Source organism: Cucurbita maxima, unplaced genomic scaffold, assembly GCF_002738345.1.
Source record: "Cucurbita maxima cultivar Rimu unplaced genomic scaffold, Cmax_1.0 Cma_Scf00015, whole genome shotgun sequence".
Classification (NCBI taxonomy): domain Eukaryota; kingdom Viridiplantae; phylum Streptophyta; class Magnoliopsida; order Cucurbitales; family Cucurbitaceae; genus Cucurbita; species Cucurbita maxima.
The window spans coordinates 4,207,063-4,229,646 of NW_019272031.1; the positions used below are offsets into that span (position 1 = coordinate 4,207,063).

The following is a 22,584-nucleotide window of genomic DNA, read 5'->3' on the forward strand; positions in this document are numbered from 1 at the left end:
TGGGGAGAGCCGTATCGTGGACCATTAGTTTGAAGCTACCACGACTTTTGGCGCGATTTGTGTGGAACTAAACAAGCTATTCGCCGCTTGTCGGATTCAGGCACCGTTCACGGCTGACCGTCGAGCCGACAGTACCTTCACTAAAATCCCAAATTCACCAATCTTTCCATTTCACCTGACACTGATTGAATCCCTTGAAACCTGCAGATCGCCGATCCGACCATCTGTTGCCGGAATCTGAATTCTTACTACTTCCGTTCTTTCTAAAGCCACCGTCGCCACAAGCTTCCTTGGCCGGAGGTTAGCCTAAATTCGGATTCATACTACTTCCGTTTACTTTGGATTGCTTACCGAGCTCTTTTTTTCCTGACTCAATCCGTTTTAGTCAAAGAATCGAAGAGTTCTTCAATTGTCCGATTATTTTAGAGTTCGTTTTGCATGCATCAGAGAGTAAAAGGCAAGTGTATTTTTCAAAGTGGGCCTTACAAGTTAGAATGCACGAATTACAATTTCAGGATTTGAATTGATGTTTTTCTTCTCCTTGTTATTTAATGACGATAAAAAGATCGTCACAGTTGGATGGCGTTTCTTCTTCTTAACGACAAGTATCTATAAATTTTAGTTGGTGTGTAGGCGTACGACCAGTGGCGGTATAGTGCATTCCAGTTGTGGGTTAGGCAGCTGGGAGGTGAAGGTTTGGTATTAATGGCTAGTCCTGTGGATAACCTACACCCTGAAATTCGTGGTATAAAGGGAGATGGTCAGCAAGCTGAGGATAAAAACCAGCATGTTGAGAAAGAGGGCGGCCTGAGTGGTGGTGAGAGGGACATGGCTCCGGTTACTGGCAATTCCATCCACAGGTCCGGTTCTCGTCCACTGCTAGACCTCAGTAAAGCTGCAATTCAGGGCAATTTCGAGGAGAGAGACCCTACAATTCTTCTGCCTAACCAATCTGATGATATATCTCACCTGGCTCTGGATATCGGCGGTATGTTCCATGTGTATTCCTGTAATCTGGATTGGTTCATTCTATGTATTGGTTTATTCTTTCCACCTTTTCTGTTCTTAAAAGCTTACTTTTGGTTAATTCTTTTTTTGGGACAAATGATTATTGCAGAGTTTGTTTGGGAATCTGATTCCAAGCAGTAGAAGGATTGAAAGTTATTATATAGTATAGGACGACTCACAATCTGATAATGGGCAAAATACTCGTTTTTCTTTTGAATGAAAAGGGTTATTCCCTTTTTCTTTGCCTTCTCGTTTCCCTCTTTTAGTTGTTATCTAGCTGTTGACATATATTAGATTTGATGTAACTTTTTTCTTGACTAATCATCATTGAGTCTAGTCATGTTCTTTATCAATTGTGAAGTGAATAAGATAAGAGGATGTAGAGGCATATGGTTTATTATGGTCGATACAGGACATAGCTTTTTACAGTTTCAGTTTCTTTATTAAGTTGATGATAGAATTAATTCTTAATTTGCAGGATCTCTCATCAAATTAGTTTACTTTTCAAGGCATGAAGATCAATCGGTTGATGATAAGAGGAAGAGGAGCATGAGGCAGAGGCTGGGGTTTTCAAATGGTAATAGAAGAAGTTATCCAGTTCTTGGTGGGAGGCTTCATTTTGTAAAGTTTGAGACATGCAAGATTAACGAGTGCTTAGACTTCATCCATTCCAAGCAGCTACATCGTGGTGGTATGTATGTTGTCATCATACTTTTAGTTCATTCATAATTTTCAGATAATCTGAGTTTCTTGTTTTCTGGCAATGCCTAAACATTTTCAGCTAGCAACAATTTACCTCGTTGGCATTCAGATGGCCCAACAAATGAAAATGCCATTATTAAGGTATATTCTTTTGATATGACTTCATATCAGATCTGTTGTGCTTTGAGGAAAAGGCCCACAAATATTATTAGCTGCAGAACCGAAAGTAGTATGTTTTAGGACTTGATGTATATTTCACATCCTTTTTCTACTCTTCTGTGAATGAGGTTAACAAAGAACTACTATTCTACAGTCGTAACTTCTACGTTCCGCTATTGACGTTCTTTCTTATGACCTCCTTTTCTTGCATCAGCTTACTCTAAATCGTCAAATGGAACTTTTTTTACATAGGGTTGATCCACCCCTGCCCTCGGGGTCTGCCCTTTTTCTTCATTTTCTGTGCCTGTGCCTTTTGTCTTGCCTGTTCTCAGTTTTTGTGTTTTCATTTGTCTTGACGAACTAAAGAAAAAAATGGAGTTAAAGGGGGAAAGGGCGTGCTCCTTAGTTAATGTGATTCACCTTTTATTTAGATAACGCTTCTTACCCTGTAACAATTGCTGCAAGAAGGCTACAGGTGGAGGGGCATACAAGTTTGCAGACCTTTTTAAAGAAAGACTTGGAGTTAGCCTTGATAAAGAAGATGAAATGGATTGTCTTGTGGCTGGAGCAAATTTTCTGCTAAAGGTGGATTTCAAACTCTTTAACATTTTTTTTTTTTTTTTTTTTTTTTTTTTTTTTTTTTTTTTTTTTTTTTTTTTTTTTTTTTTTTTTTTTTTTTTTTTTTTTTTTTTTTTTTTTTTTTTTTTTTTTTTTTTTTTTTTTTTTTTTTTTTTTTTTTTTTTTTTTTTTTTTTTTTTTTGGTGCTGGTATAGTAAAAAAGAAGTTAGATTATGCTTGCATTTTCATCAATTCTTTTACTACCCACTTGTGTTTTTGATTACTTGAAAGCTTTAAGTTTCACGGTTTTGTATGCTTCTTTGTGCCCGTAAATTTTTTATGGCATGCTAGTGATTCAGGTCTGGGGGCTTGGATCTTTGAGCTCGTTTATTGATTATTTTAAGATCTTAAATGCATTTCTCTTATCGAATAGCAGTCACATGTGAATGCCTAGATACCTCTTTGAAGAAATTGGGTTGTTAACCACAAAGGATAATTGTTAGTGTAAACATTGAAGCCTTCATGATTTTCTCATCTTTGGTAGATTTGAGTCATTGGTTTCTGCTTAAAATAGTTGTATATGTGTATGTGTAACTTGCTAAATTCTATATTGTTATCTTAAGGTACATTTCTTTTTATGAAGCAGTGTTACTTATCCTGTTCTCAGATGAATAGTACTCCAAATGTTACTAGTGTTAACAATGTTTTAGTAGGCAATACGTCATGAAGCTTTCACTCATATGGAGGGTAAAAAAGAGTTCGTGCAACTTGACCATAATGAATTATTTCCCTATTTGCTTGTTAACATTGGATCTGGTGTCAGCATGATCAAGGTATGCCGTAAATCTCTACTTTTGTTTTTCTCTCATTCCATTTTCTTGCTCTTGATCTTAAGGGTGAGTAAAGCTTGCTAAGCTTTATATTTGCTTAACTTTTTTTAAGGTTGATGGCGACGGGAAATTTCAGAGAGTTAGTGGGACAAATGTTGGAGGGGGTACCTACTGGGGTTTAGGAAGGCTGTTAACAAAATGTAATAGGTAATTATGCTGTATATATTGAGAATGTCTTCTCTCAAATTTTGTTATTGTTTTTAAGATTTGCCATTTATTTATCCTGCTCCAGCTTTGATGAGTTGTTAGAGCTTACTCAAAAGGGAGATAATAGCACAATTGACATGCTTGTTGGGGATATATATGGTGGCATGGATTACTCGAAGGTGCGTTAAATGTAAATTCAAATTCCTTGCATTTTTGTACTTCTTTCCAAAACATGCTGTTCTTGTAAAAAATGTGCAGATTGTGGTTCTTTTGTTTGTTTTTTCTTATTATTTTTCCCTGCGTGTTCTCTGCCATAGGATGACAATTGTCGAGGGATAATTGTTCTTTATGTTAACAATTTCAAAAGATCTCTTATTTATTATTCTTTTTTACTGTTCTAGATTGGTCTTTCTGCGTCAACAATTGCATCAAGTTTTGGCAAGACCATCTCAGAGAGCAAGGAGCTTGAGGACTACAGACCAGAAGATATCTCATTGTCTCTCTTGCGAATGATCTCATATAATATTGGGCAGGTCAGTGCTGCAATGGAAAAAGTACTTCAAATTTGGTAGGAACTAACCAAAATTTACTAGGTGTCCTCTCTACAAGATTGAGCTTTCTTACTATATTAGTAAATCAAGATAACTAATTCTTCTTTGCTATGGTAATCATTCATAGCAATATATTTAGTTCTCATGCAAAATTTTACCGAATAAACTTAACAAATCATCGAATACTAAATCCTCAATTTTAACTCAGGTTTAGCAATTGGTTTCTTTTAATTAGTCATTTGACATCATCTATTTGAATAACTTGTTCGATAAGCAGTATCAATGGCACTTCCCACTACGAGATCTAATTTGAATTTTTACTGGTAGATATCGTACTTGAATGCTCTACGGTTTGGACTTAAGAGAATCTTTTTCGGAGGATTCTTTATCAGGGGACATGCATATACCATGGATACAATTTCCTTTGCGGTTCACTTTTGGTAATCTGCATTACAAGTCTTCTGTTTCTCATTTTCATTTTTAGTTACGTTAATTTCTTTTGTTTGTTTGTTTAGTTTTTTTTTTTTCTTTTTACTTTCTTAATACAGAGTTTTGTACCGTATATTTTGTTTAGGTCAAAAGGAGAAGCACAAGCAATGTTTTTGCGTCATGAAGGGTTCTTGGGTGCCTTAGGTGCATTCATGAGCTATGAAAAGCATGGTCTCGATTATCTATTGGCCCATCAGTTAGTTGAAAGGTTTCCTATGGGTGCACCATATACAGGAGGGAGGGTTCATGGGCCTCCACTTGGTGATTTGAATGAAAAGGTAAGCACAGTTGGCACTGGAATATCTTCGATTATATCTTAGAGCTTTGGAATTGGTTTTGATTATCTGAGTGTATTCTGTCATCAAGCTTGGGTAATTGTAAAGTTCATTTGAGTCTGTGATCTATTTTCTACTTTTGTAGCTCAAACTTTCTAACTTTTCTAAGACCATGGAGCCAGATTGAAATTATCACCATCTATGATGTTTAGCGGAAAAGAGTTTGGAAGATGTTTAAAATCGTAGGTAGGTAGATCATGATGTTTAATGGAAAAGGCTACTGATGCACGAAAGTACAAGCCGAGATAAAAAGTGCAGAACAAAATTAATAGGAAATAATATCTTCCCAATTTTTACAAAAATAAAGAATAGTAGAAAATAGTTTAGAAAGAGAATTCCATCCAGAAGCTTTCAATCTAGCCGCTTGAATTGTTTTAACCAAGGCTTTTCAAAGTCCTTGAAAACTTTTTGGTTTCGTTCTAACCAAGTTTTCTGAAACAATGACCTTTACTGCATTAGACCATGTCAAATGTGATTTTGGGTTCAAGGCAGGGCTAGTAGAAGATAAAGAGAATTGAAACTTGGATCATTGGGGAAGGCCCCAAAACCGAGAAAGGCATCTTCTTTTGAAGTACATCATTGATAAATCCACATAAAGGTATTATCCTTTTAGTGAGGGGCTCGACAGAGAAAATACCGTTAATATCTGGACTGTTTACTTGAATTATCGTACTCTACCTATTTGATATTGCCAAATCCTCTGGAAAAGAACTTAGGTCTATGAATTCCATCCTTCCAAGTGTTTCCTATTTGTAATTTTCCAAGATTGACAAGAAACATTGTCTGAAATAGCACCACTGGGGAGAATAGACCCCTTGAAAAGACGGGGATAGATCTTTAAAAGGAGAAACCCCTAAACAATCGTAATGCCAAGAGAATATTCTCTTACAAAAATCCAAAATAGCACCATTAGTGGCCCGTGTTTAAAGCTAAAGGTTTGGAATCTTATATTTTTGACCAAGAGAACCTTTTGGTGAAAAGAGCGAGTTTTAGTTCACCAATCAATATGGTGTAGTTGAGGGAAATCTATGCACAACTCTGGCTTTTTACAGCTTCTAAAAAATATTCCTATATTAATCATGCAGGCTTTTGTGGTTGGTTTGTGAAAACCATAATTCCATTGATGATGTGATGGATGATTGGGTACCTAAATACTGGTAGGCCTGTTGTGTTCTTTTTCTATAGTCAAGTACATTCCTCCTCTAAGAAAAGTCGTCTGTGATATATATCCTATTCTTTCTTCTTATGTGTTCCTACTGAGACTCCAAGGTAAGAGGTCATGGCAGATTTGTGAACCCGCCTTATAGTGAAACTAGATTTTATGATTTTACCACGAGTTTGTAAATTTAAGCATTTACAAAAAATGCAGATCTCTTGGATGGAGAAATTTGTGCAGAAGGGAACTGAAATAACTGCGCCTGTTCCTATGGCTCCCCCTGGAACAACTGGACTTGGAGGCTTTGAAGTCCCTTTATCCAAAGGAGGGACCCTGCGATCTGATGCAAGTGCCCTAAACGTTGGTGTTCTCCATCTAATACCCAATTTGGAGGTGTTCCCTCTGTTGGCTGATCCAAAAATGTATGTAACACACATTCTACTTCCTTTGTTATTGCATCGAACTAAGTCCTTTCGGATTCTATTGCGTCACTTCCTTTCTACAAATTAATACGACATGCAGTAAGTGTGTAGAATATTTTTGGTTTAATGGTTTTGCTTAATTAGCTACATGAAGAGAACCCACATCAAAGAAGGCGGTAGCCTAGTTTTTTCGAACTCATATACTAATTCTGCTTGAATGAAGAAATTGCATGAATTGCTTTGTCAAAAGATTTGCTTTTCTTGATTATATTATAGATTCTTGTAGCTTTCTTATACTTGTGTGTTTTGCAGATATGAACCTAACACTATTGATCTCTCTGATCACCGTGAGTTGGAGTAAGTATATGAATAAAGCTCATTTCAATATTCCTTAGAATGCATATGAGCCAATGATATTCTATTTGAACATTTTTTTCCAGTGCCAACTAAAAACTATCTCATATTTATTCGTCTTCAGGTACTGGTTCACCGTGCTTTCAGATCATTTACCAGATCTTGTGGATAAGGCAAGAGCAAACACTGAATCTTAAGCGCGCTCTCTCTCTCTCTCACAACACACACACAATTCCGCACAATCAATATATAACTCGTCTCTTACAAAATAACAAGGACCTGCATAGTTACTTAATAATGATTTTCATTTTTTGACAGAGTCAAAAAATATTTCTTAGGGTTGACTTGTCTTTTAGTGAATGACGATAAATTGTTTTGTTTACCTCTTATTTTTTTCTTACTGATCGAGAAAATTGTTATTGGGAGATGTCAGGCTGTTGCAAGCGAAGGTGGAACTGATGATGCCAAGAGAAGAGGTGATGCATTTGCTCGGGCATTTTCGGCCCACTTGAGGAGGTAAATTCATTAACTTTAGATTGATGTACACGCTGCATGGTTATATTTTCCTGAGAATGGATTGTATGGGGTTTCAGAACATAAAAGTTCAAATTTAATGGATCATTCTACTTTGGAAAATATTCAATTTCTGTTTGCTGAATTTTAAAGTTTTCCTTTTTATAAATTTTAGAACGGGTCATTGTTTGGAAAAAATGGTTCAAATTCATCTCTTGAATCATTATAATGTTAGTTATGTTAATAAAAAGATGACTACACAAGTTCGACGATACCGTGGTGATGGTGACATGGTCAGTTTAAACGATGTGATAAGTTTTATTCCTTTTCTCCTGTTGGTTCTTCTTACCGTTCCCGAACCCTTAGTATTCTCTCTCTTTCTATAAATCTTGTATTGGCTTCATTGAGTTGTGCTCAATTTCATGGGCCAATTCTTATCGGAGCGTACAAGCCATGCCCACCCGTTAACCTCTAAACAACCTGCTAGTGCCAACATTCCATGCTAACCTTACAGTTTGCCTTGTGCGCCCTTTGCTGGTTGATATGCCGCATGCCTTGCCATTCACCTACGTGCTACCTAATGCACATCCCATGACATTGATTGGTGCAAGGCCCTACTCCAACCATGTCAAATGCTCGAGTCTCAAGGTCCTAATGCTCAGGCTGAGTTTGACCTTAAGATCCTCTATGGGTATTGTAGCTCAATTTCTTTTCACTATCGTACGTATCGGTCATCCCTTTCAAATTTATTTGTCGGCCAACTTTGTCGGTCTTGTGTGTCTTATATGTGCTACTCGTGTATCATACTTAAGAAGTCGTTCTTGTGCTCCTGAATTCCTTAAGTTTTCTAATTGAAGGGAGTTTTAGAACCATACCATGTTGCAATTCTTCTTATAGTCTTTTTCCTGACGGTAAATTCTCATGTACTTTTCACAGTAGAGAGTCGCTCTTGATTATTGGATCTACCTGTCACCATAGCCACTTACCTATTGCTGTTATCCGGCCAGGTTCAAATGACTGCTGTGACCTGTGATATAAGAATGATCAATCCAACCTAGGAGAATGGAAAATTATATCTCTAAACTAAAAAGTATTTTTAAATGTTTTGCGAAGGTTGACTTGGTAGGCATCTGAACCAGTCAACTGATTTTGTTTTTTTAATACAAATAGTTATTAGAAGGGAGTGAATATCATTTACTTGAAAGCTTACGTCATCAAGCTGTAGGCCCTGCCAACTTGAGTATAATTTAGTTGATTACATTATGTATTTGTCTTAAAAGTGAGACGTTCGATAATCCTGACTGTAGGTCTTGCCAACTTGAGTATAATTTAATTGATTACATTATGTATTTGTCTTAAAAGTGAGACGTTTGATAATCCCCACGTTGTTGAAAACTGTATTCGCCTCTAACTTTTATGTCTTAGTCTCACTTGTTCTTGGCTCTAAAACTTCTATCCAACTAAACTCCAACTCTGAGTAGGTTGATGGAGGAACCTACAGCATATGGAAAATTGGGTTTGGCTAATCTACTGGAACTGAGGGAAGAGTGCTTGAGGGAGTTCCAATTTTTTGATGCCTATAGAAGCATAAAACAGAGGTAAAAAAAAAAATATATATATCCTTTATTATTGATTTTAAAATATCATTATGGATAGCTGTTTGGAGTATTGATTTCCTCTCCCTCCTTCACGCAATATCCTTTTTCTCGGTCGATCAGGGAGAATGAGGCATCACTTGGTGTTTTACCTGACCTGCTGTTGGAACTTGATAGTATGAATGAGGTATCTATAAAAACTTTACACTGTTACTCACTCCATGGTGCAATAGAAGTCCAGCAGTTATAGATCAACAACTTAAATGTTTTTCTTATAGTAACATATCCAATTTATCTGCTTCATGGTTTGCTTGTTAATTTGCAGGAAGCAAGACTTCTGACCCTAATTGAAGGTGTTCTTGCTGCAAACATTTTTGATTGGGGTTCTCGTGCCTGTGTCGATCTCTATCACAAGGGGACAATAATTGAGATTTACAAAATGAGTCGCAATAAGATGCAGAGGCCGTGGCGGGTAATCAAATTTAACTTTAGGAGTCCATGTAGTGAAAAATGTCAACTGTCCTTAACTGTTAAATTTTCATATCAGTGCTGATTCCAACTGTTTTTTTCTAATGTTTATATATATATAGGTCGATGATTTTGATGCCTTCAGAGAAAGAATGTTAGGATCTGGGGATAAGAAACCCATTCCTCATAAAAGAGCTCTTCTCTTTGTGGACAACTCAGGTGCTGATGTTGTTCTAGGGATGCTTCCCCTGGCAAGGGAACTCCTCCGACGTGGAACTGAAGTAAGTTTACGTCGTTTTGATACTGAAAGAAAAATTAATTCTATAGGTAGCTGTTTTTTGTCTAGTCCGCTCCATGCAACAATCTGTTCTTCGTACTTATTCTCCATTAAAGTACGCCTCAGTAGTGATCAGGAGTGTTCGTTCCAGGTTGTTTTAATTGGAAACTCCCTTCCTGCCATAAATGATGTAACCGCAATGGAGCTTCCTGATATAGTAGTTGAGGCTGCCAAGGTACTTTTCTTCCCTGTGCATCACCTCTTGGCATTCATGTTTAATCAGCACGCATGAGTATTTAATTATCTTGTCCATTCTTGAACCAGTGTTTCAGACGCTCAATTTTCATACTATAGCTATTTCCTCCTAGATTTTTGCAGTTTGCTTGTTTCTTTTGTGTCTGTGCCATCAAACATTATGGACTCTGAAATATGAGGCATTAAAGAACCTATAGAACAGGCCCTGTTCAAGCAAGCTCGTGCTGTTCAGTTAATTTAATCGACAAACGTTTGTTTGCAGCACTGTGACATACTACGTAGAGCTGCTGAAGCGGGCGGATTGATTGTGGATGCCATGGTTAACACTGCGGATGGTTCTAAAGAGCGTTCATCATCTGTTCCCCTGATGGTTGTAGAAAATGGCTGTGGTAGTCCATGTATAGATCTAAGGCAGGTCAGCTCTGAGCTGGCTGCTGCTGCAAAAGATGCTGATTTGGTAATACGTTCTTTCATTTCAAAAGTTAATAGTAACAAATATATTAAAAAAGTAGGCTCAGTGAGTAGCAAATATCTCCTCCTCCCGGGGATTGACACGTTACCAACGGCAAGCGTAGGAGACAATGAGGGTAATATAAACTCACTGTTTCAGACCTGTAACAACCCAAGCCCACCGCTAGTAGATATTGTCCTCTTAGGGCTTCCCCTCAAGGTTTTTAAAACGTGTCTACTGGGGAGAGGTTTCCACACCCTTATGAAGAAAGTTTCGTTCTCCTCCTCAACCGATGTAGGATCTCACAATCCACCCCTCTTCGGGTCCCAGTGTCTTCACTGACACTCGTTTCCTGCTTCAATCGATGTGGGACCCCCCAATCCACCCCCTTCGAGGCCCAGCGTCTTTGCTGGCACACTGCCTCGTGTCCACCCCCTTCAGGGCTCAGCCTCATCACTGACACATCATTCAATGTCTAGTACTGATACTATTTATAACAGCCCAAGCCCACCGCTAACAGATATTATCCTCTTTGGGCTTTCCCTTTTGGGCTTCCCTTAAAGTTTTTCAAACGCGTCTACTAGGGAGAGGTTTCCACACCCTTACCCTTATAAAAAATGTTTCGTTCTGTTCCCCAACCGATGTGAAATCTCACAACTAGAAGAAACTGAAACTTTGTGTGAACAACTAATAAGAATTTGTCGTCGCCATCTGTCTGTAAAATGAAAAAGACGAAGAAAATAGAAGCTACATGAACTCGGAGTTTGTTCTAATGCAGGTTATCTTGGAAGGAATGGGGAGAGCCCTTCATACCAACTTAAACGCCCAATTTAAATGTGATGCTTTAAAGGTGATGTTCACTGGTTCTCTAGTAATTGATCTGGCCTGTTCTTCTTCTTCTTCTTCTTCTTCTTCAAGTTTTCACACAAAGTGTTGCTTTTGCAGCTTGCCATGGTGAAAAATCAGAGGCTGGCAGAGAAATTGTTCAATGGAAAGATATATGACTGTGTGTGCAAATACGAGCCATCACACTGAGAGCCCTTTTCCATTTCCAAGCTATCACTCTCAGTTTGTTCATCAGAATTTTTGAAATATTCTCCACCTTTTTTATGCGAATATTTAGAACAATACATCAAATTCATAGCCTTAGGACCTCATATATCTCTTACTAAAAAGATTCTAAAGGTGGAGATGTGAAGTTTATGGAATTTTCAATGATATAGTATCAATGTATTCAAGATATTAAAATTAGCAAGCGAACACATTTTTTTTCGAAATGAGTTATACGTTTTTATTATTAATATTAGGTCTCTCTTAGCGGATGTGTATATTGTAACGGTCTAAGCCCATCGCTAGCATATATTGTTTGCTTTGACCTATTACGTATAGCAGTCAGTCTCATGGTTTCAAAACACGTTTACTATAGAGAGGATCTCTAGCCGCATTTTAACCAGTGCATCGTGTCACAATCGCACTCTTGATGGCAGCGGACTTACGATTGTGCAGCAGTCACTTTCCAACGACAAGTGAGCTAAGCCAATTTGTTCTTGCGTCGCCTACGGCCAAGCGACGTATGCTCGAGCCTCTTGCCTCTTGCCTCGGTTTAAGAAAACGAGGGCAGAGAGAGATTTTTGAAAGAGACGTTATATAAACAAGCAAGAGAGTAACAACAATGACTTTGTGAGGCATTTCATGTTTGGCAGGCCTAGACATGATTTTTTCAAAACGTCTTACTTTCTAGAAATACAAAAGTAAAACACTAGAACATGGGAAGACACAAAGGGTTTGACTTGTTATGGGCATGCGGTCATAGATAACATGCCTTGGACGAGCATGACTCTGACACATCGTACCTCTTGGTGATTGAGTCTGATACCATTTATAATAGCTCAAACCCAGAAGCAAATATTATTTGCTTTAGTTTGTTACATATCGTTGTTAGCCTCACGATTTAAAAATACGTCTGTTAGGAGGAGATTTTCACACCCTTATAAGAGATGTTTCGTTCTCCTTTCCAACTAATGTGGAATTTCACGATCAAGTTATATATATATATATATATATTTCAACCTATCGGCATATAAAACATTGATGCGTCGACCTAAAATCCTAACGTAGTTTTGTTTGCCGATTTTACATTTGTTCATCTCAACAAAGAAAGTAAGACAAAATATGTTTTTTGGTTCGTGAGGTTAAGATTTCATGTTTGTTCGATTTTCGAACTATCAAAACCAACACTTTAATCCCGACATGTATAATTGTCGCTTTTGCCAGCATCCTATTACTTACTGATACTTGTCACTAGATTGTCGACCTTGCCATTTATAGTTGTTGTCCAACATTGAAACCAAACAACGAATCTTTGCCGTCGTAACGTACGCCCAAATATGAAAAGAGTCATTAACAAAAAATCTAAGGATTTATTTACGTTTTTGGAATAGATCATAGAACAAAGATCTCTTACAACATCTAGATTTACACAAAACAAAAAACAATAATAATAATAATAATAATAATAAATAAAATTAAAAAAATTAAATAAGCTCTTTAGTCAACCACAGAACAACATCTAGATTTACACAAAACAAAAATAATAATAATAATAATAATAATAATAATAAATAAAATTAAAAAATTAAAAATTAAAAATTAAATAATTAAAAAAATTAAATAAGCTCTTTAGTCAACCACAGAAAATCATTAACAAAGGGTTAATTTATTAAGAATAAAGAACCATTATGAAAAATTTAAAAATTATTGAAAATTTAATGAATAAAAAATTTGGTATCAATCGAGCATCTGTTCATTCACCAAAATCATGTCTAGAACGGGCAGATTGTAAATAATTTTTCATTCATATTTCAAAATTTTAAAAGAATTTATATATTTAAGAAAAAAAAACAAAAAAAAACAATGGATGTGTACACACCGTTCAAGGGAGAAGAGTAAGGCAAGCGGTTTTAAATTAATTACTTATTTATTTTTTTTCTGTCTCTCTCTCTCACCGTAATTGTTGAATCCTCGGCCTTTTTTCTTCAGCTTTTCAGCGCCTGCAAACAAACCTGTATGCTTTCTTTCTCTCTGTTTCCCTTTCCTTTTTCTTCTCACTTTACTAATTATTATCCAAATCATCCCTCTCTGTCATCGAATTCTTCGCTTTAATTATAATCCTGCCTCCTCCGCCTTCAATTTCAGTGAGTTTGATCTCTGTAAATTCCGATTTCAATTCCACTAGTTTATTCATTCGACTTGGATTCTTGATTTCTGTTTCTTATTCTTTTCCAGTGTGTTTGCTGCTGGAGTTTATTCTTTTACTTTTTATTTGTTGATTGTTCTTAAATTGGGGACTAGGTTTATTTGATTGTTTTTCTATCAGTGTTGTTAATGCTAGAGGTTTGATTGTTTTGTTTTTTGTTAATGTTTTCCTGCTCTACTTGATCAGCTTCATTGATGTGATGGTGTGGTTTTGATAATTTGGGGGAGACGTGTTTAGAGTTAGAATGGAAGACCCCAAAACCCCAGAAACCCTAGAAGCTCAAAGCCCTGCGAATGAGATTAGCGAGGATATTTCTGGTTTTTCTGGTTTGGTTGATTTGAGTGGTGGGTTAACTGTGGAGATTCCGGTTGCTGAGAATGCCAATGGCGTAGCGGTTAGTAATGTCGAATTGAGGATTGAGGAGGATGAAATGGGAATTGGCGGTTTAGAGGGAGAAATTTTGGATGCTGGTGGAGATGAAGACGGTGGTGATGGTGGTGGAGCTGAGAATGACCAGAACAATGGCAACGCGGTGGAATTAGACGGTCTTTCTACAGGGAAGAACGTCGAAGTTTCTGGCGATGGTATATCGCTTACAGTGGACGTCTCAAATGTTCAGCCAGGAGAACCAGAGCTTCCCAAGTCAATAGTAATTGAAGAAATTTCGAAAGAAGCTGGAGATGAAAAGCAGGTTATTGAAAATGGTGAAGAGAACAAATTTTCGGTTGGTGATGTAATATGGGTCAAGACCAAAAGTCAGACATGGTGGCCTGGAAAGATACATCCCTCAGATGCAGTAGACAGTGACGCCAGTAGCCAGAGTGACAGTCTTTTAGTTGGCTATTTTGGGAGCAGCCATGTGACATGGTGCTCTACATCTCAGTTGATACCCTTTGCTGAGAACTTTGAGCAGATGTCCGGGAAGTACAAGTCTCGAAGTTTCCTTGGGGCTGTAGAGAAAGCTGTGGATGAGTTTGGTAGGTGTGTGAAGTTGGAGATGACGTGTTCGTGTATTCCTGAAGGAAACCGCCCATTAGAAGGTGATGATGGATCAAAGGATACAACTTCTCTGCCTCGGCGCAAGTCTGGTTTCCTTGCTAAATATTCTGTTGATCAGTATAAACCCGAAACATTCCTAGCACGTGTTAAGGGTCTTGCGCAGATTGTTTCCCTATGTGGAGCACTAGAGTTGAGTATCCTGTATAATCAATTAGCAGCTTTTCAAAGCTCAATAGGGCACCTGCAGTTACCTTTGCATCTGCTCTGGGAAACTCATGATGCTGACGACAATGTGGCGAGCAGATCAGTGAGAAAAAGCAAAACTCGTGTTACAGTGAAAAATGATGAAGAACAGGTAGAAGATGGCACACAGAGCTCACCGTTAGAGACACTGCCCATAGGATCAGACGTTCTACGTGAAACGATGGAGGGAAAGATTGAAGATCCAAATAAGGTACTTGACGGAAGCATGGAAGGGGGGAAAAGGAGCTCCAGAAGAAAGACAATTGCTGATGAAGGAATCGAATCGAGATCGTTAAAGAGAAAAAGAAGTGACAAATTTGAAGATCTTGAATCCAGCAAAATGGATTCTTCAATCAAGGGAGAGGTCATCAATCCATTAGCTTATGAAGGCAAGGATTCTGATGTGGGAGACTTTGATGATGGGAGCAAAGGGATGTCGGAAAAGAGATCGGAGACGAGAGAGAGGAAGAAGAGCAAGTATTTATCTTTTCCATACATAAACTGGGGGCCGAAAAGTATGCCGGCTGACACAGAAGGTATTAAGGCGCTTAAAATTTCTAGCGAAGGTGAGGATGAAAGTGAAGCTGAGGGCAAGAATGAAACCCCTTTACTTTCTAAATGCAGTGGCAAGTTCTGGAAGAAGTGGTACTGGAATATCACCAGTGGCAGTGATGTTGCTGGTAATCAAGAGTTAACGAGTGTTTCGCCAGCTGAGTTTCTTTCTGAGCTTCATTTTACTGCTGTGAATTGTCTTTATCCAAATGAAAGTAATAACTTTGACGCTGTCGCTCAGTTCTTCTCGAGATTTAGAATTCTCACGTTTCATGATGAATCTGTCGATGCTGGTCAAAATGAGGCAAAGACTGCTGAGGTTAAGCATCCTTCTTCTAATGCTAAATCAGGGATCAAGAAAAGAAAAAGTCAGGCAAGTTCTATCTCGGAAATGGAAGAGGTTAAGCATCCTTCTTCGACTGCTGAAATATATCCTGCAGGAGAGGCACAAAAAAAGACCCCTCTGTCTAAAAATGATGGAGAAAGCTTGGGGAGATTGAAGACTAAATCCCTTTCTGCCTTGTCCGATGTGAACATAAACATTTCTTCGAGTAGCCCGCTTACAAAAGACTCACCCGAGATTGGACCTGGACCACTCTCACCCAATGGTTTACCAAAGCGAAGGAAGAGAAAAAACGATGGATCGCTTCTCCAGAGTAAATCAACAACAGAGATACCTGATTTAAATGGAAGTGGTTCGGCACCTGCCTTGTTGGTGGAAGATCAGCGGGCTGCGAGCCAGGTTGCTTCCCAACAAAAGTCTGAGCCAAAGAAGAGAAGGAAACTTGGTGCTGTTAAGGAGCATTCAAAGGTGTCTTCTGAATTCATAGATGCGAATAACAGCAATGAACCTGGTTCCTTTTTCATTGATCTACAGGTCTCAGTTCCACAACCACTTGGTGTGATTTCAGAGAAAAATAAAGTGGATTTTGAAGGAGCGCCTAACCAGTCGGTGGAGGAGCAGACAATTGCCCAGGATCAGAGCAAGTCTGGGGTCAAAAGCCGAAAGAAGAAGGAGAAACCGCCATTGACAGATCCGAAGGTAATCTTGCCTTCTGATATACCAGATTTAAATGGAATGGGTATTGAATCTAGTCAGGGGAAAGACTCCCAGTTGACTAAACCAAAGAGGAGGAGGAGGAGAAAAGGTGAAGCTAGTTTGAACCATCCGAGTCCTTCTGACAAACAATATATCTATAATAAAGTTGAAACTGATGGTGATGGATTAGGATCTCTTCTTCTCTTGACTTTCTCTTCAGAAGCTCCCTTACCGCCCCGGCAGCAAGTTATCACAACGTTTAGCCAGTTCGGATCTTTGAAGGAATCCGAGATACAGTTGAAAGATTCAACTGTTGAGATAGTTTTCATTCGAAGTGCTGATGCGATGGAAGCAGTTCGGAGTTTAAAGAAGAACAACATTTTTGGCCCAACTCTTTTAAAATACCAGCTCTATCACCTCTCAACTCCCCCGAAGACGTCGGACGTGGACAGGGCTTGCACAGCACTGGCCTATCCAGCATCTGAGGGCACTCTCAACTCATCAAAGTCTGCTGAATCAGGGTCTCAATCAGCAGGTGAGGCACAGCCTGTCGAGTTTATTAGGAAGAATCTTCAGATGATGACATCAATGCTGGAGAAGTCCGGAGACAATCTCTCCCCAGACACGAGAGCCAAATTGGAGAGCGATATTGAAGTCCTCCTCAAGAAGGTGAGTTCCATGGCGGGTTCTTCCTCAACGTAAAGGAACCGTTGTGGATTTTCTTTCATCAGGTTCTATCAAACCCTTCGTTAGTCTTGTTGGTGTATTGTAGGTGTAGTTTATGTATCCAAGGACACAAATATTGCCTAGGCAATTCGTGGAGCTTCTCTGTTTATTAATAGTACTTCTAGTTTTCCCTTTTTTCCTTTCGTTACAACATCGTATAAGCAATGTGAAGCCTTTGCATTTCATGAGACGTCTCATACTTTTGACAATCTTTTTCCTTGTGTAGGCAAGGAATTTAGCCATAGTTTTTACTTCTAACTGTGTGCTTATCCCACGAAGCGGACACATCCCATAGGTCAAGAATGTTGAGGATTGTTGGGAGGGAGTCCTACATTGACTAATTTAGGGACTGATCATGAGTTTATATAAGTAAGAAATACATTTCTCTTGATACGAGGTATTTTGGGAAATTCCAAAGCAAAACCATGAGAGCGAATGCTAAAAGTGGATAATATCATATCACTGTGAAGGTCCGTGATTCCTAACAAAGAAGTTCATGTAGAAATATTCATCATTTTGAGCGTAGTTTGAGTCTCACGATGCTTTGTCTCAGTAGAAATGAGCTTTCGTTCTTGTTTAGCCGAGGCAACGTCTTAGCATCGTCACCAGAATGACTCCGCTTGCCATTTCAGTGACCAACTTCATCCAATTCAAAGCCCCACTCCTACCCCAGCTTCGTTGTGGATCAACGTTGCCTCATAAGTGTAGCAACATGGTCTTTGCAATGAGCAAATAATATAGGGCCCGTTTAAACCCCAACAGAGAAGAGTACAGGAATCCACTGGCCCAACACCACCCTGAAATTTCACGTGAGCATTTTCACAAACAGGTTGCAGGCGAGGCTCCGGAATCGTAATAATAATGCGATCATGGCGTAGAATTCGGCTGAAAAAAATGAAAGCAAAGAGGAGGAATCTGCAACACCATGGTTTTTGTACACTTACACTGTTGAAGGCCTTCTGATTAATTGTCACTACACACATATGTACACTATTTTGTCTACACGTAGAACTTTTTTCGATAAAAATAAATAGTAAACCACACCCATTGCCCTATTTGTTTGTCATGTCATTTTCAGGTCGAAGATGCCTTTTCTATCTCCATCCCCGATCAAATGGGAAATATTAACTCCCTTCGTTCACCATTTATCGACGATCGGTGTCGGTGAGTTTAAATCTTTCCTCTCAAGCTTCTTTAACTTTGAATTTTGATTCTATACAGGTTTTATCTTTAATCTTAATAGGTTTATTGGACAAACATCGGTTAGCTTGACATGGAAGAAACAGGTGACAACCACTGAAATTATCAGGTTTATCGAACAACGTTCAAAGGATACGAACTCAAACCTGGTATAACTCAACCAATACATATTATATCCTTTTCTTTTACGGCTAAAAGACATGCATGAGAGGAATATTTGATGCATGTGATCTACCATCTTGATTATCATACTCATCATTACTCAAATATACTTAGAACTCAATAATCCCTTTACTTGAAGAAAAAACAAGTCTAATTATATGATAATTACGTTCCAAATCATACTTGTTCTTTGTTCTTTTATACTACAAAAGCACTCCCTAGATAATCTTCCTCGATAACACAAGAAAAATCCTAACAGAGAGCCTTGGATTAGCCGACACAATCCCAAAGCCTCACTCCAAATTAAACAAAAATCAAGACATATTCTTAAGAAACTGATAGAAAGGAGAGGAAATCAAGGCAAATAGTTCTTGATTTCATTCGAGCCTTGCCCTTTTGATTCCCCTGATCGGATTTTAGACCAATGGGTTCGTTGTTGATGATCCGTATCCATTCATCATCCCATTCCAAGACGACCCAATTCCATTTATAAATCCATAGGACTCAACTTTCTCAGAACATCCCTCCTGATCTTGCCATTCCAAAGCCAAAAGCTTTGTATTCGGCTTCACTTCCATTGCATTTGGATCCTCATTTTGTTCATGTTCATAAGGAATCATCACTCCTTGTCCCATGCCTGCCGCGTTCCCATCAAGTGAGAGTCCATAAGGAGAGCAAAGGCCATGGAAACTCGGCGACAGAGCATGGCCAGCAGCGGCAATGTGATCTCCAGCAAACCCACCCACCATGGCCAAATGGTCGGAGTTTGTGGGGTTGTAATGAGCATTGCCAACAAGGGCTTCCATTTTGGAGTCCATGAAGTCGATTGGTCGAGCGGTGTGATGGTGAGCTTCAAGCATTCCTATGCTTGAGATGAAATTTGGTGTTCCAATAAGGGGATTGAACTGAGAGGGGAAGTGTACTTGATTTGAAAACGAGAGATGAAGATCAGTGGGATTATGATTATGAAGGGAAGAAGAAGAAGACGCTATATGATGATGATGGATCTGGGAAATAGGTTGTCTTGGTTGTTGTTGTTGATGATGAATCGGGTCATTATTGGATTTCTTAGTAGTAGTAACTTTCTTGTTCTTCCTGCAACCACCACCGACCGGGATGTTGCGGAGAGTGCCGCCTTTGGTCCAGTACCGACGACAAGTCTTGCAAAAGTAGCGAGGCTGAGAGAGGCTGTAGTTGTTGTAGTAACAAAATTTGGTATGAGTTGAGTCACATCTTGGGCATTTCAGTGCTTGGTCATGTTGAGGCCTCAGCCTCCTCTCTGTCAGTGGCCTTGAACATGACAGCATGTCCCCTGATAATGACGAACAATCCATGCCTGACTCCTCGTTACCACTTCCCTAAACCAAAAACACACAACAAAAATGTCAGTTCTTTGTCAATGCCAGACTCCACACGGCTCGGCTCGAGTCGGGTACTAACTAGGCTTACTCAAAAGAGAAGAAAGGGGGAGTTTTGATGATATATACCTGTTGTAGCCAATCAGAGGAGTCCATGCAGACTTGAAGAGAAGTAAGACCCATGAATGAACTGAGAAAAACAGAGGAACCCACAAAAACTTCACTTAAAACTCACTCCATTTCATTATCCACTGACAAAATGGGCACCAAAAACAGCTCCATTAATCCCAAAGAGATCAGTTTCAGAAGAAGAAGAGAATGGGATGTGAAGAAGAAGGAAGAAAAAGAGGTATATTTGAAGAGATGGAAGGGGAAAAGGGTAGCAGCCACTGTGTTAGTTAGCTTAGCAGAGAGATGTTAAGGATGACAAAAACATCGTCGGTGGTAAGAACATTTCAGTGGGTCCCTACACTGTCTGTAGGGTACCCCACAAGGAACACTAAAGCAACCAAAAGACAACTCCAACGTGGCAAAATGGAGGGCTGTGATTGGCTGAGCTTAAGGGAAGAAGAAGCTGATGTGGAAGTAGTAGAATGGTGAGAATTTTTGGGTCCTCGTTAAAGAAAGCATCCCCAAAGAGCACTCTACTTAGGGGCCCAAAAAATGGAGCGTGGGACCCTTCTCTCCTCCCTCTCTTACAAGCAAGGCATAGATTCTTCCTCTCCTAATCTTATGACACTAATTCCTTCATCCAAATCTTCTTCTTTTTGTTTGGGGGGGGCACTGCCAGTTTTGTTTCATGTGACTGTTTTTTTCTCTTCCTTTTTATGGCACAATTTTTCAAAAAACCCTTCTAAATCAACTTTAGAACCAATAAAAGAGATTGACATGTTATCATATTGTAATGAATTGAATAAGTACTCCTCGTTGCATTGAAAACCCGCCATTGTTGTAAAGTTTGATTAAGTTTGACTTAGCGGGAATTATAGACATGTAAAGTGTGATTTAAGGAGTCTTTTGATGAACCTAAAGACAATGTTTTCGAGGTGCTTGTATTCACGAGGTCTCCGATGTTTTTGCACTATTGGATTCTCGAATTCATATTAGGGTTATGCAAAATTTTGAATCTGCATTCAACTGTTGGTTCGAGGTGGTTGACACGTGGATTGTGGCAGCCTTGTTGGATAATTTTTCACCCGTTAGAGAAAAATTATGTGTGACTACCTCGTTGAATAATTTTTTAGGAGTTTGTAGTCACAAGGTGTTTGTCTGGTTGTTTTGCACTATTGGATCTGAAAAGTAATCAAAGTGGCTGGTAGGTTTGTATTGTTGGATCTTGACGTCGTATCCCGTGATTATTTAGAAGCATGCAAATTTTCGAATATAAAGGACGGTCGGTAGCTGCATTGTGGCCATCTTACTAAATATTCTTTTTAGGATTGAAATAAAATATAAGATAAATATGGGAGAAAACATTAGCGGGAGAATGAGGAGAGCATGTGAGAAACAAAGCTTGAGGAACACACTTAAAGGGACCAAAGAGAAGTTAATGTCAAACCTAAAAACAAAAGTGGAGTCTCCAACCCCACGTTGATTCCCTATCTCATATTCATTAATTTTGTTCTCTTTACAAATTTATTTATTTATTATTATTATTTTACTTTAATTCTAAAATTTGAATAGTTAAATTAGGTTCATTTAACTCCTCTCGGTCAGTCACTGTCATAATTACTCTATCAGGACCCGTAATATGGTTGTATAACACTTATTCTCACCTTCGAATAAGTTAACAAACTAGAATTTAGATCGTTGTTGGCACGTGGGACAATACTCAAGCCTCTAACCCCGTTCCTAAAAAAATATTATAGAAAACGGGGACAAAAAAAGTTTTAGAAAACGGTTTTAAGAAATCAATATTATAGGCTAACTAGTAAATAAGCGATGACTACACGTTTGATAGTGTATAACCTAGGTAATTACTTCCATGTCTAAAATTATTTGGTATAGAAAAATCAACCAAGACGATTATATCCAACCAAACATTTTGAAACCTTCCTCTATTTGTTATGTGTCACTCAAGATAAAAGACGTGGATTTCTCTGATGGGTTCCATTTATCAAGCTACTACTTATGAGTCAGTCGGGTTTTACCCAATGAAAGAAATGGGATATTAGAGAATGGGTACGCGACTAGATTCAATATGCAGATATAAAATCCAACTTTTTGTCTCACTCGATTCAAAAGCTACATATAATTGTTAATGCATACGTACTTCAATGGTTAAATATACATCCGTTCTTACTATTACAAAACTTAATTCGATCGTTAAGAAATCAATTTATTTTTTTAAAAATATATATATATTTCTATAAAATGTCTGGATAATTATATCTCATACATGAATGGGTTGTTGGTAGTGGCACATAATGATTTCAAAATCACTTGGATCCAAACTTTTTTTTTTTTTTTTTTTCTGTAAATGAAAATTAAATTAAAAAAAAATATTAAAATTATTCAAAATCTTGAGTTTCAAGCAACCTCCAAGATGCTGGCATCTTTCATCTCCCTTTACTTTGCATTTTTAACCCTCCCCTTTTCTTTCTTTTCAATTTCGTCCCCATTTTTCTCCTGATTTCTAAAAACTCCCCTCGTTTTTTATTATTAAAAAAAAAAAAAAAAAAAAAAAAAAAAAAAAAAAAAAAAAAAAAAAAAAAAAAAA

General features: G+C 38.2%; 4 protein-coding genes across 8 annotated transcripts in view; 3 read left to right on the plus strand and 1 right to left on the minus strand.

The window, feature by feature from the left end:
* Positions 1-11,581, plus strand: LOC111490249 (pantothenate kinase 2). Of its 4 annotated transcripts, XM_023138801.1 has the most exons (24): positions 1-300; positions 386-457; positions 623-988; positions 1,487-1,699; positions 1,790-1,851; positions 2,338-2,454; positions 3,141-3,260; positions 3,370-3,464; positions 3,550-3,643; positions 3,866-3,997; positions 4,343-4,455; positions 4,590-4,782; positions 6,209-6,417; positions 6,730-6,774; positions 6,896-6,944; positions 7,205-7,287; positions 8,766-8,882; positions 9,003-9,066; positions 9,205-9,351; positions 9,470-9,628; positions 9,776-9,859; positions 10,142-10,336; positions 11,109-11,180; positions 11,276-11,581. In XM_023138801.1, exons 3-24 carry the CDS (start codon positions 706-708, stop codon positions 11,363-11,365), a joined length of 2,736 nt encoding a protein of 911 aa, XP_022994569.1. In that variant the 5' UTR covers positions 1-300; positions 386-457; positions 623-705; the 3' UTR covers positions 11,366-11,581. The 4 variants fall into 4 exon arrangements, with proteins under 4 accessions (XP_022994569.1, XP_022994568.1, XP_022994570.1 ...); XM_023138800.1 differs by having other exon boundaries at positions 1-457; positions 634-988; XM_023138802.1 differs by lacking the exon at positions 386-457.
* Positions 11,215-22,584, plus strand: part of LOC111490285 (probable inactive poly [ADP-ribose] polymerase SRO5) — an 18,240-nt gene continuing 6,870 nt past the window's right edge. Inside the window, exon 1 of the mRNA XM_023138862.1 lies at positions 11,215-11,239. The gene's annotated coding sequence lies outside the window, so the exon portion shown is untranslated. The remainder of the gene's footprint in view (positions 11,240-22,584) is intronic.
* On the plus strand, positions 13,301-17,335 carry LOC111490244 (serine/threonine-protein kinase ATM-like). Of its 2 annotated transcripts, none has more exons than XM_023138789.1 (2): positions 13,301-13,394; positions 13,773-17,335. In XM_023138789.1, the coding sequence occupies exon 2, from the start codon at positions 13,831-13,833 to the stop codon at positions 17,119-17,121; it is 3,291 nt and encodes a 1,096-aa protein (XP_022994557.1). In that variant the 5' UTR covers positions 13,301-13,394; positions 13,773-13,830; the 3' UTR covers positions 17,122-17,335. The 2 variants fall into 2 exon arrangements, with proteins under 2 accessions (XP_022994557.1, XP_022994555.1); XM_023138787.1 differs by having other exon boundaries at positions 13,385-13,524.
* On the minus strand, positions 18,638-20,639 carry LOC111490291 (dof zinc finger protein DOF5.6-like). The gene is made up of 2 exons (XM_023138875.1): positions 19,995-20,639; positions 18,638-19,865 (listed from the first exon to the last, which is right to left on the minus strand). The coding sequence occupies exons 1-2, from the start codon at positions 20,046-20,048 to the stop codon at positions 18,924-18,926; spliced, it is 996 nt and encodes a 331-aa protein (XP_022994643.1). The 5' UTR covers positions 20,049-20,639; the 3' UTR covers positions 18,638-18,923.

Coding starts and splice junctions, on each gene's coding strand:
- LOC111490249 (XM_023138800.1), top strand. CDS start 706: ATGGCTAGTCCTGTGGATAACCTACACCCTGAAATTCGTGGTATAAAG. Junction 3,465..3,549: donor CTGTTAACAAAATGTAATAG/GTAATTATGCTG, acceptor ATCCTGCTCCAG/CTTTGATGAGTTGTTAGAGC. Junction 6,945..7,204: donor TACCAGATCTTGTGGATAAG/GCAAGAGCAAAC, acceptor GGGAGATGTCAG/GCTGTTGCAAGCGAAGGTGG.
- LOC111490244 (XM_023138789.1), top strand. CDS start 13,831: ATGGAAGACCCCAAAACCCCAGAAACCCTAGAAGCTCAAAGCCCTGCG.
- LOC111490291 (XM_023138875.1), bottom strand. CDS start 20,048: ATGGGTCTTACTTCTCTTCAAGTCTGCATGGACTCCTCTGATTGGCTA. Junction 19,866..19,994: donor CCTCTGATTGGCTACAACAG/GTATATATCATC, acceptor TTTTTGGTTTAG/GGAAGTGGTAACGAGGAGTC.